The sequence below is a fragment of the Bos javanicus genome, chromosome 9 (genome assembly GCF_032452875.1).
Source record: "Bos javanicus breed banteng chromosome 9, ARS-OSU_banteng_1.0, whole genome shotgun sequence".
In the NCBI taxonomy this organism is placed as follows: domain Eukaryota; kingdom Metazoa; phylum Chordata; class Mammalia; order Artiodactyla; family Bovidae; genus Bos; species Bos javanicus.
This window is the reverse complement of record NC_083876.1, coordinates 53,259,601-53,272,515: the sequence shown is the minus strand read 5'-3', so window position 1 is coordinate 53,272,515 and position 12,915 is coordinate 53,259,601. Positions and strand designations below refer to the sequence as shown.

Sequence of the window (12,915 nt, the reverse complement as noted above, 5' to 3'; positions counted from 1 at the left end):
CATACATCACTATTAGAAAAACCATAGCCTTTACTAGACGGACCTTTGTTGATAAAGTAATGTCTCTGCTTTTTAATATGCTGTCTAGGTTGCTCATAACTTTCCTTCCAAGGAGTAAGCGTCTTTTCATGGCTGCCAGTCACCATCTGCAGTGATATTGGAGCCCCCAAAAAATAAAGCCTCACACTGTTTCCACTGTTTCCCCATCTATTTGCCATGAAGTGATGGGACCAGATGCCATGATCTTAGTTTTCTGAATGTTGAGTTTTAAGCCAGTTTTTTCACTCTCCTCTTTCACTTTCATCAAGAGGCTCTTTAGTTCTTCTTCACTTTCTGCCATAAGGTTGGTGTCATCTGCATATCTTAGGTTATTGATATTTCTCCTGCCAGTCTTGATTCCAGCTTGTGCTTCCTCCAGTCCAGCGTTTCTCTTGATGTACTCCGCATATAAGTTAAATAAGCAGGGTGACAGTATACAGCCTTGATGTAGTCCTTTTCCTATTTGGAGCCAGTCTGTTGTTCCATGTCCAGTTCTAACTGTTGCTTCCTGACCTGGATACAGGTTTCTTCTGAAACTCTGGAAGTTCTTCTGGTTCACCCAGAAGTATTCCCATCTCTTTCAGAATTTTCCACAGTTTATTGTGATCCACACAGTCAAAGGCTTTGGCATAGTCAGTAAACCAGAAATAGATGTTTTTCTGGAACTTTCTTGCTTTTTCAATGATCCAGCGAATGTTGGCAGTTTGACCTCTGGTTCCTCTGCCTTTTCTAAAACCAGCTTAAACATCTGGAAGTTCATGGTTCACAAGCCTGGCTTGGGTGGCGGTTTAATCACTAAGTCGTGTCCACCTCTTGTGACCTCATGGACTGTAGGCTGCCAGACTCCTCTGTCCATGGGATTTTCCACTAGAGTGGGTTGCCATTTCCGTCTCCAGGGGAACTTCCTGACCAGGGATTGAACCTGCATCTCCTGCACTACAGGTTGTCTCCTGCATTGCAGGCAGATTCTTTACCAACTGAGCCACTGGGGAAGCCCATGCTATACAGTAGATTCTTGTTTATCTGTTTATGTATAGCAGTGGTGGTTTAGTCACTAAGTTGTGTCTGAGTCTTGCAACTGCATGGATGACAGCCCACCAGGCTCCTCTGTACATGGGATTTCCTAGGCATGATTACCAGAGTGGGTTGGCATTTCCTTCTCCAGGGGATCTTCCCCACCCAGGAATTGAACCAAGGTCTTCCAGATTGCAGGCAGATTTTTTACCATCTGAACCACCAGGTAAGCCCTATATATAGTAGTGTATATGTATTAATCCCAAGATTTTCATTTATCCCTCCCGTATTTCTCCCCCCATTTTCCCCTTGGGTAACTAAATTTGTTTTCTATGCCTGTGGGTCAGTTTCTGTTTTGTAAATAAGTTTATTCATATCATTTTCTAAAATTTCACATATAAGCAATATCATATGCTATATGGCTTACTTCTGTTAGTATGATAGTCTCTACTTCCATTCATTTTCTGCAGAAAATACCATTTTTCTTATGGCTGAGTAATACCCCCACTGTGTGTTGGGGGAGGTGTATCACATCTTTTTTATCCAGTCATATGTCACGGAACATTTAGGTTGCTAAATGGACATTAGGTTGCTGTGCTGCAATGAATATTGGGATGCATGTTTTTTTCAAATTATAGTTTTGTCTAGCTGTATGCCCGGGAGTGCAATTACAGGATCACATGGTAGCTCTGTTTTTGGTTTTTAAGGAACCTCCATATTGTTCTCCATAGTCCCTGTAACAGATTCACATTCTTACCAACAGTGTTGGAGGGGTCCTTTTTCTCTACATCTTCTCCAGCATTTATTTGTAGACTTTGATGATGATCATTCTGACTGGTACTAGGTGATACCTCATTGTAATTTTGATTTATAGTTCTGTAATAATTAGCAATGTTGAACATTATTTCATGTGCCTATTGGCCATCTATATGTCTTTTATGGAATGTATGTCTTAAGTATTCCGCCCATTTTTTCATTGGATTATTTCTATTTTTTTTTAACTCTTTTATTTATCCTTCTATGAGCTTCATTATTTCCTTCCTTCTGTTCATTGTAGGTTTTATTTTTTCTTCTTTTTCTAGTTTTTTTAGGTGTTAGGTTAGGTTGTTTAATTCATATTTTTCTTGTTTTTGGAGGACAGCCTGTATCATTATGAACTTCCCTCTAAGGGAATTGCTTTTGCTGCATCCCAGAGATTTTGTATGGTTGTGCTTTCATTATCAGTTATCCCGAGGTATTTTCAGCGTTCCTGTTTGATTTCATCATGACCCATTATTTTTTTAGTAGCATGTTGGGTAGTGTCCACTAATAGTTTTTTTTTTCTTGTTTCTGTTTCTGTGGTCAATTTCTAGTTTCATACTGTTGTGGTCAAAAAAGATACTTGAAATAATTTCTACCCTCTTCAATTTGTTGAGGTTTGTTTTATAGCCTCATCTGTGGTCACTCCTTGAGAATGTTCCATGTGCACTTGGAAACTATGTGTATTCTTGGATCTTTTTAATGCAGTGTCCTGAAAATATCAATTAAATCTGTTGTAGTGTGTCATTGATTTTCTGTCTGGAAGATCTCTCCATTGATGTGAATATGGTGCTAAAGTTTGCTACAGTTATTGTATTCCCATCAATTTCTCCCTTTATGTCTGTTAGTATTTGCTTTATGTATTCAGATGCTCCTATGTTGGGTGTATATATGTTAACAAGTGTAATATCCTCTTGTATTGATCCTTTCATCATTATATAGTGTCCTAGTTTATCTTTTTTTATGGTCTCTATTTCAAAGTTTATTTTTCCTCAAATGAGTATTGCTAGCCTCTCTTTCTTGCCACTGCTATTTGCATGATATAGTTTTATCCATCCCCTCACTTTTAATCCATATGTGTCATTTGCCCCCTAAAGTGGATCTTTTGTAGGCAGCATATTGTAGGCCCTTATTTTTTTTTCATCCAATCTGCTACTCTTTGACTCTGGATTGGAGCATTTAGTCTGTTGACCTTTAAGGTAATTATTGATATATATTTCCATTTTAAACCTTGTTTTCCAGTTTTGTATTTCTTAATGGTTCCTTTTTCTTTTTGTCTTTCCTTTTGTGGTTTGATGGTTTTCTTTTGTATTATGCTTTTGTTCTCTTTTGGGTTTTGTGAATCTATTGTGTGTTTTTGATTTGTGATTACTCTATTTTTCAGATGTTTTAACACATTCCAAACCCTTGCTTCAAACTGGTAATCATATAGGCTCAAACATACTCTTAAAAATCTATATTTTACTACTCTTTTCCCCCATATTTTATGATTTTGATGCCCTCTTTCACACCTTCATGTTTATCCTTTTGCTGGTCATTGTAGTTATTGTCACTTTCTTTCACAGTGTTTTTTTAATCTGTGTAGTGGCCTATTTAAGTCATTTACTTTCCAGCTGTGATTTTTTTCCCCCTACAGATTCTTCCTTCTTTTCTATTTAAAGAAGACCTTTCAATATTTCTGTTAGGATAGGTTTAGTATTGCTGTATTTTTTTAAAGTTTTTGTTTGTCTGAGTAATTCTCTCTTCTATTTTAAATGACAATGTTGCTGGTAGAGTTTGCTAAGTTGTAGGTTTCCCTCTCAAGACATCAAATGTCAATTTCTTCTGGCCTGAAACCTTTTTGTAGAGAAATCAGTTGATAGGCTTAAGTGGGTTCCCTTTGTAACTCTGTTTTTACTTTTGCTGCCTAGAAACATTTCTCTAACTTTGCTATTTTAATTATAATATGTCTTATTGTGGGTTTGTTTGGGTTCATCTTTTTTGGAGGGGAGCTTCTGTGCTTCCTTTACCTGGATATCTGTTTCCTTAGATTTGGGAGATTTTCAGCCATAATTTCTTCCGTTGTTTTCAGTCCCCTTTTCTCTTCTGAGATCCTGTTATGCATAGATTGGCACACTTTATATTGTCCCATGCTGCTGCTACTGCTAAGTCACTTCAGTCGTGTCCGACTCTGTGCGACCCCATAGACGGCAGCCCACCAGGCTCTCCCGTCCCTGGGATTCTCCAGGCAAGAATACTGGAGTGGGTTGCCATTTCCTTCTCCAGTGCATGAAAGTGAAAATTGAAAGTGAAGTCACTCAGTCATGTCCGACTCTTCGAGACCCCATGGACAGCAGCCTACCAGGCTCCTCTGCCCATGGGATTTTCCAGGCAAGAGTACTGGAGTGGGGTGCCATTGCCTTCTCCATATTATCACGTAGGTCTCATATATTGCTTTCATTGTTTTTCATTTGTCTTTTTGTCTGCTGCTCTTATTGGGTGATTTCCATTATTCTACCTTCCAGATCATTTATTCATTTTCTGTATCATTCAGTTTGCTATTGATTGCCTTTAACTTGGCTTTAATCTCAACAAATGAGTTTTCTAGTTTTTCTTGATTCCTTTTTATAGTTAACTTGTTACAGAGATCTGCATTTCTGTTGATAACCTTTCTTAATTCTTCAGTAGTTTTATTACCTCCTTTTTGAACTCAGGGTCTAGTAGACTGGATAAGTTTGTTTCATTTTTTTTTTTCTTTTCAGGGGAATTGTCTTGATCTTTTAAATGGGTATGGTCCCTCTTCATTTTACTTACATTTTTCTGACTCTTAATTTAGGAGAAATAGCTATTATCTACTGTGGTCTTAGAGGACTGATTTTATGTAGGAGCATCCCTGGGTAGCCTGCATGAGTCTAATATTTGGTGCGAGGGCTCTTTTTAGTACAGGTGCTTGTCAAGTCTTTTCTCAGTATGTGCTGGCCATTATCCCCTTGATGGGGGTGTGACTGTTATTGTGACCAGTGCTTCCAGTGGATATTGAGCAGGGCCTCCTCTTTGCTCTGTGGTTCTCAGAGCCCTGTTGGGAACAGAGCTGCTCCCCAGTTGTTGAAGTAGAAATCCCCAGATCCATTTCAAAGCTGTGGTATGAGAAAGGCAGGACTGGAGCGCTCCCACTGGGAGAGAAACCACTGCGTAATTCCTCCGCAGAAGCTGCCCACTGGGAGTGCACTCTGTGGTGTTGCCTGTCAGTCATCATGTGGGCTCATGAAGTACACTGTTGGAATTGCCCTTGACCCCTTCTCAGCCATGGGAATGCAGGAAATTGGCCTGGGCTACCCTCAAGCACTGTGCTCACAAAACCACTAGCACAGATCTACAGGCTCAGGTCCCCTGTAGGTAGGCACCTAAACTGTCATGGTCACACACCTGGACCTGCCATGAGAGTTACAGACCCCAGTCCCACCTATATATATGCGTGCCCCCAAAGCTTGCAGCTGTTCATGCCAGACCTGCCCCAGCCACAGGAGTGCCAGTAATCTGCTTGTATGTCCAACAGGTGCTGAGCTTGCAAAACCACCAGCATGGCGTAAATCTATAGATCAATCAGCCACTGAGACAGCTCAGATTTCAGCCCCACCTCCAAATGTGGGCATCACTCCAGCTCTTGCATCCTCCCAGAGCTCATAAAGGAAAATCCACACTGCTGTGAGCACACAGAGATTAAAGATGCTCTGGTGGGGCCCTGCCCTTCCCTTCTCTCGAGGGTTACTGTATTAACAGTGGGGCTTCTACAGCAGATTCAGGGTCAATCCTGTGTACACCTCCGAAGCGCACTCCACCTCCTTCAGGCTGTTTCTGCACAGCCAACCCCTGTCCTCTCCCCAGGTCTGTCCCCTGGACCCCAAGTTTCAGCACTCAGCCTGTGATGTCCACTAGCAGACGTGTGTCCTTGGCTGGGGATTGCAGCGAGGTGGACAGGACCATTAGTGCCAATCTCTCTCTGTTCTGCCTGTGGCAGACCAGTTACTACACACTCCTCTGAGTCTCCGAAGCTCTCTTTCCGTCCTGGTTGACATTTCAGCCAATGAAAGGGGTTCCCAGGGTGAAGGAACCTTTCCTCTTTCACGGGTCCTTTCTAAGGGCATAGATCCTGCCCCAACTCCTTTTTCTCTTCCTACCCAGGTTCTTGGTGATCTTTCTTGCAACTTCAGTTGTATGAGTTCTGTCAGTTTTCAGAAGGTATTCTGTGAGAATTACTCCACATGTAGATGCATTTTTGATGTATTTATGAGACGAGATGAACTCCACATCTTTCTTTTCCACCGTCTTGATCTCTGATACAGTTTTTGCCTTCATTTTTTTTCTTCTAAATTAATTTATGTTTTTTCATAAGCTAATCATCCTAGTTTATGTAATTCCTAACTATGTGCAACTCTATAATCAGTAAAAAGGTTTTTGTTTTGTTTCCTCTACATAAAGGCCTACAGCAGTGAATTCTTTGATTTCAAGATATGGATTTCAGGAGCAGCTTCTTTACTGTGAGTTTGATTTAAATTGCATTTCACATAATTAGCTTTTGAATAGACTAAATATAAAACTTAACTAATTATAGTATTTTTACCTCTTTTAATCTTAAAACTTATTAAAATATTTCTAGTTGCTAAGTTTCTCTGTACCATTTTTCATGTATGTGTCTTATCTGTTATATTCACCATTTAGTATTAGGTACCTCAAAAGGAATGGGATTTTTAAAGAAATTGTGTATGTGTATAAAATACTCTGTTGTGTGTATGCATACATAGAGAGATTTAAAATTTTAGGATTAAGAATAATTTTCACTTTGTTCTTACCAATTTTTACTAAATTTTTTTATGAAAGTAAGTGTGTGGGGGCTTCCCTACTGCCTCAGATGGTAAAGAATCTGCCTGCAATACAGGAGACCTGGGTTCAATCCTTGGATCAGGAAGATCCTCTGGAGTAGGAAATAGCAAACCACTCCAGTATTCTTGCCTGGAAAATGCCATGGACAGAGGAGGTAGTTCGTGGGCTATCATCCATGGGGTGTTTGGCTAAAAAAATTTTACAAAAAGCTTATAGCATTAAAAGTATATTCTTAGCATTTAAAAAAATAAGTAATTCTCTAAAATAATGTTGGTCCATTGCCTATTTTGTATGTGAAACTTTTTTTTCAAACTTTAAACTTTTTATTTTGTATTGGTGTATAGCCGATTAATAGTGTGGTAGTTTATATGTATATATACGGCTGAGTTCTTTCGCTGTTCATCTGTGAAACTCTTAAGAGGTTTTGAAGGCTTTTTTTTTTTTTTTTTCCCCTAAGCTTGGCTGGAATAATTTTTTAAAGCAGTGGCTTAATCTTTCAACTCCAGTATCTATGCAAGTATAAGAATTAAAATAAATAATGGAAAAGAAATTCAAATTCAGAACCAAAAGTTTAATTTTTATTCACTACCAAAAGCTTAATTTTTATTCACTATGTTTTTCATAAGACAAATTTAAAATTAAAAATGTGATGTATTTTGGAATCTGCTTAATTGGGTTTGGTGGAATTTCATTATAATGTAAACTTCTTTAAGTAATAACTGATAACTTGATAATTTTGGTCTGAATTTAGCTTGGATTTGTGTTGTACAGTCACACAAAATTTTAAATTATGTGTTTGAAATCTAGACCTTTCTGATATATTCTAATTTACTCAGCAATGGAATTCTGAAATTCATTTTTAAACTAATTTTTATTTCTGTTAAAGGCTAAGTTTCCTGAATCATTTTGTCCCAGGCATCTTTTGAATGCTCTTTTTGGTACACTTAGAAATAACTCCTTCCTATCTGCTTTATCTTTTTTTTAGGGGATTGATATTTAAAACAACAAAGTATGTAGTTAAGTGTTACAGTTTAAATAAAAAGCATAAATTTGGTGTTAATGGCAGCACCAGTAGGTGGCAGAGTTGAAGTTTACGCTATCTGGGTCCATACCCATCCTCTTAACCATGCGTTATACTTCTGTTATAGGTAGGGTTTTAATGTGTTGCTTCAGTTTAAACAGTGGAAGTGTAATAATTTATACAGATTTTCATGGCTTAATTTTTCACTGTTGATTCTAATAGGATCCAGGTGTCTTGATTTTCTAAATACAAGAATATTGAACTTGGTTACACCAGTGATTGTGTATTATCTATTCTGAAAGTGTATAGTCGTCTACTTTTAATCATGAGATAGATAATGGAATGTTTTTCCAAAATAACTCAGACTAAACAGTTCAACATTAATATTAATTAGTTAGAATTACAGTTCAGCATCTTTATCTAGTTGACACATTTTCCTGAATTTATGACATGAGTATTCTCATAAATGGCAGGAAAGTTTTGTCTAAAATATAATGTCTTTATTTAGTATGCAACTTGAATTTTAAATTGCTTTTTCTAAGGATAATAAATAAATGGTGAAATTGTAAAGTGTTTTTGAGATTTTTTATCTGCTCTGTCTCTATTTGTTTTTCTTTTAAGCTGTTCTTGAAGAACTTGTTAATGATGGACGCTTACGAGGCACTGTGGTTGGTGGGAGACAGGATAAGGCAGTGTTTATCCCTGACATTTACTCCAGAACACAGAGTACTTGGGTGGATTCTTTTCTCAGGCAGAATGGCTATCTGGGTAAATTTTTTTTTTCTTTAAACAAAAAATCATTTCTAACGTTAAACACATTCTTAGAAAGACTGTATTAACCCTGGGAGTGAGTACACATGTACTTTACTGTTGGCCAGCACACTAAAGTGCTTCTCTTTGAATATGAAAGTAGTCACATTGAAGGTTTTTGTGAGTCATGCAACTGAGTTTAATTCCATAGTCACTGAACAGTTGTAATGTAGAAAAGCCAAAGCTGGTATTGATTATTACCAGCCTTCCAGTAATGTGATACTATATATCAAATACTTCCAGTTCTTTTTAATTCATAAAAAGTAATTGTTTTTATAACATAACTTATGAAGTTGCCTGGTTTACATAATCTTAGAAATACTTTATTGGCTGTCAGTTTTATCATTTTTATTAGTTATCCACTATTTCAGAAACATTGAAATTGTACTAAATTCTGTTTCTGAGGTTCCATTATTTGGATGAAATACATTGATTGAATTTAATCATTAAAACAAGTAGTGCGTGTGTGTGTGTGTGTATTAGTCACTCAGTCATGTCTGTCTCTGCTACCCCATGCACTGTAGATGACCAGGCTTCTCTGTCCATGGAATTCTCCAGGCAAGAATACTGGAGTGGGTTGCCATTCCCTTCTCCAGGGGAATCTTCCCAACCCAGAGATCGAATCCAGGTCTCCTGCATTGCAGGCAGATTCTTTACTGCCTGAGCCACTAGAGAAACCCAAGAGATGAGTTACCTAAAAATAGGTAACCTATAAGTCATTAGATAGATAGTTCAGTCGCTCACTCGTGTCCAGCTCTTTGCGACCCCATGAATCACAGCACGCCAGGCCTCCCTATCCATCACCAACTCCCGGAGTTCACTCAGACTCACATCCATCGAGTTAGTGATGCCATTCAGCCATCTCATCCTCTGTCATCCCCTTTTCCTTCTGCCCCCAATCCCTCCCAGCATCAGAGTCTTTTCCAATGAGTCAACTCTTCACATGAGGTGGCCAAAGTACTAAAGCTTTAGCATCATTCCTTCCAAAGAACACCCAGGGCTGATCTCCTTTAGAATGGACTGGTTGGATTTCCTTGCAGTCCAAGGGACTTTCAAGAGTCTTCTCCAACACCACAGTTAAAATGCATCAATTCTTCAGCACTCAGCTTTCTTCACAGTCCAACTCTCAACATCTATACATGACCACTGGAAAAACCATAGCCTTGACTAGACGAACCTTTGTTGGCAAAGTAATGTCTCTGCTTTTCAATATGCTATCTAGGTTGGTCATAACTTTTGTTCCAAGGAGTAAGTGTCTTTTAATTTCCTGGCTGCAGTCACCATCTGCAGTGATTTTGGAGCCAGCCCACTGTTTCCCCATCTATTTCCCATGAAGTGATGGGACCAGATGCCATGATCTTTGTTTTCTGAATGTTGAGCTTTAAGCCAGCTTTTTCACTCTCCTCTTTCACTTTCATCAAGAGGCTTTTTAGTTCCTCTTCACTTTCTGCCATAAGGGTGGTATCATCTGCGTATCTGAAGTTATTGATATTTCTCCCGGCAATCTTGATTCCAGCTTGTGCTTCTTCCAGCCCAGCGTTTCTCATGATGTACTCTGCATATAAGTTAAATAAGCAGGGTGACAATATACAGCCTTGATGTACTCCTTTCCCTATTTGGAACCAGTTTATTGTTCCATGTCCAGTTCTAACTGTTGCTTCCTGACCTGCATATAGGTTTCTCAAGTCATTAGCGTTCAGTTTAAATGTGTGCTAGAATGAGTACTGGTTTGACTTACATTTTCTTGACTTTCTGTAATGTGCCTTTGCAGCCAAGGATTTGAATTAAAATTTTGTTGTAATTAATTTTCTTAAATATTATTATTTGAGGACAAAGAGAGGTTGGTAGCTGTCTCCAGTAACTTTAATGGCTGCAAATTTAAGTCTTAAATATTTTACTTTTTATATACTAGATCTTTTATTAGTATAAATTAGACTAGAGAATTGCTATCGTCAATTGTTTGATAAAACATTTGAAAAATAAACTCCATTCCTTTTGCTAACTGTGATAAGCAAAATTTCAATTTTTGTTTCTCTACATTACATTCCTTTATCCTCAGTTCTATTTTTATTGGCCTTTTGTCTTTTGTCCTCATGCTTTCCCTTTGACTCCTCAGTTGGAGAGTAAAAGACAAAGCAGGATTAATGAAGTACTTGAACCAATTTATCTACAAATATGTTTATTAATAAAAATTTGGGAGTGTAACATAAGGGCCCCAGTGGCTCAGCAGTAAAGAATCTGCCTGCAGTGTAGGAGATGCAGCAGGAGCCAAGGGTTTGATCCCTGGATTGGGAAGATCCCCTGGAGAAGGAAATGGCAACCCTCTCCAGTATTCTTGCTTGAAAAATTCTATGGACAGAGAAGCCTGACGGGCACATTATAGTCCATGGGGTCTCAAAGAGTTGGACATAACTGAGCATGCGTGCAAACACAGCACAAGGTAATATAACTAGGAAAGAGGCTGTGATATGTTATATTCTTGAAAAATTCTATTAAAATACAATGCATTCCCAAAGAATAGATTTTGATAGAACTTAACATTTTCTAAGAATTCTAAGAGTGATTAACAATTCTATTCCAATCTTGTAATGCATTTCTAGAATTTGATGCTTTGTCCAGACTTGGAATCCCAGATGCTATGAGCTACATAAAGAAAAGATATAAGACTACACAACTCTTGTTTTTGAAAGCAGCTTGCGTTGGCCAAGGACTTGTGGATCAGGTGGAAGCATCAGTAGAGGAAGCCATCAGCTCTGGAACATGGGTTGATATTGCAGTATGTTTTATCTTTTTCTTCTTAATTTTCCTTTAAGCCAAGAACAGCTGGTATTTCACTAGTATATGACCATTTTAAGAATTAGGATACAGCTCTCAGGAGGAATACTTTCATGGTTGGGGGAGGGAGAGGGATATTAATGAAAATGGTAATTTCAGATGGTAGAAAGAGCTAAGAAGAAATGTATATTGGAGGCAAAGGTATCAAGAATTGAAGTTAGATTGTGAGTTTATGAGAGGAACGAAGCATGACTTGTAGGTTTAGGGCCTGATTAATGGAATGGAAAGTGGGTCCATTGGTTAAGATCGGGAAACAATGGGGAAGAGAACATGGGAGCTGGGTTCTGGACACACCTGAAGGCACAAACCAAGTTGTTTTGAACAGGACATGTTAAAATTTGAGATGCCTGTTTAGGTATGGGTTGAGGTAGGTTAGGGAAGCAGTAAGATATGTGATTTCAGAGTTCAGAGTGGTGATAAAATTAGAAGTATAATTTGGGAGGTTGTTCAGCATATAGATGGTTCCAAAACCATTGAACTTAATGAGATCACTTAGGGAGGGCATATACATAACAAATGGTTGATCTGTATTATATTGCACTTATACTTTGTTTTCATTTTGTTTGTAATTCTAGCCTCTGCTACCCAGTTCCTTATCAGTTGAAGACGCTGCAATATTGCTGCAACATGTAATGAGAGCACTCAGCAAACAGGCTTCAGCTGTAGTCTTTAGCGATACTATTGTAGTCAGTGAAAAATTTATAAATGATTGTACAGACCTGTTCAGTGAACTGATGCACCAGAAAGCTGAAAAGGTATGCCAGATTTCGTTTCGCCTACTGATTTAACAGTATTTTCACATTACAGTCATCTGATGACTTTTGAAAATAAGGTAAGCAGTATACCCAAAACTGAAAACTATTTCATACATTATTTTCCTTCACTGCATCATTCCTTTTTATTTCCTCTCCTGGATTTGTTTTTCTCCTCCTTCATTCCCATCAGAATATAGAAGTTAGAACATAGGAAAAACATTTTGATTTTTATAAATCAAAATCTTATCAATGAAATTATACACTTATCGCCTGAGAGTATTTGTCCATCATTAAAATCCATACAAATGATACCAGTGTATTATATGCATAATATAGAGTGTATCTATTTATCAATACACATTATATTTACTATATCTAGCAGAGCCTCATAATTTTACCTATTTAGTAGTTAACCAGCCAGATGACTTACTGAGGAAAGAAATTGTTACTATCCACATTGATTAGTTCCTCAGAGCAACTGCTGTGGAAGTGTTTAGAAGCAGAGGTCATACCATGTCTGCTTTAATGACTGTTGAATTCATGTTTCTGGTTAACAGCACCCCCATAATAAAGCCTGCTCATAAATAGGTAGAAAAAACCCATTTATATCTTAGACTGTTAATAAATTCATGAGGGCCTATTAAGTATATAATTTGTGTTTATCTGTATTCCTTTTAAGCTCCTTAATAGTCTTTAAAATGACATAACTTTTCTATATTTGGCCTGCAAACCAGCAGAGAGGAGTATAAAGTACACTGGATTGATATCTGCAAACCTGAGTTC

General features: G+C 37.8%; 1 protein-coding gene across 3 annotated transcripts in view; it reads left to right on the top strand.

The window, feature by feature from the left end:
• The window catches only part of UFL1 (UFM1 specific ligase 1), a 67,647-nt gene that overhangs the window by 37,867 nt on the left and 16,865 nt on the right, over positions 1-12,915 (top strand). For all 3 annotated transcript variants that reach the window (XM_061427788.1, XM_061427787.1, XM_061427789.1), the window contains 4 exons: positions 6,310-6,368; positions 8,354-8,500; positions 11,143-11,318; positions 11,953-12,132. In XM_061427788.1, the coding sequence (XP_061283772.1) occupies positions 6,310-6,368; positions 8,354-8,500; positions 11,143-11,318; positions 11,953-12,132 (562 nt within the window). The remainder of the gene's footprint in view (positions 1-6,309; positions 6,369-8,353; positions 8,501-11,142; positions 11,319-11,952; positions 12,133-12,915) is intronic.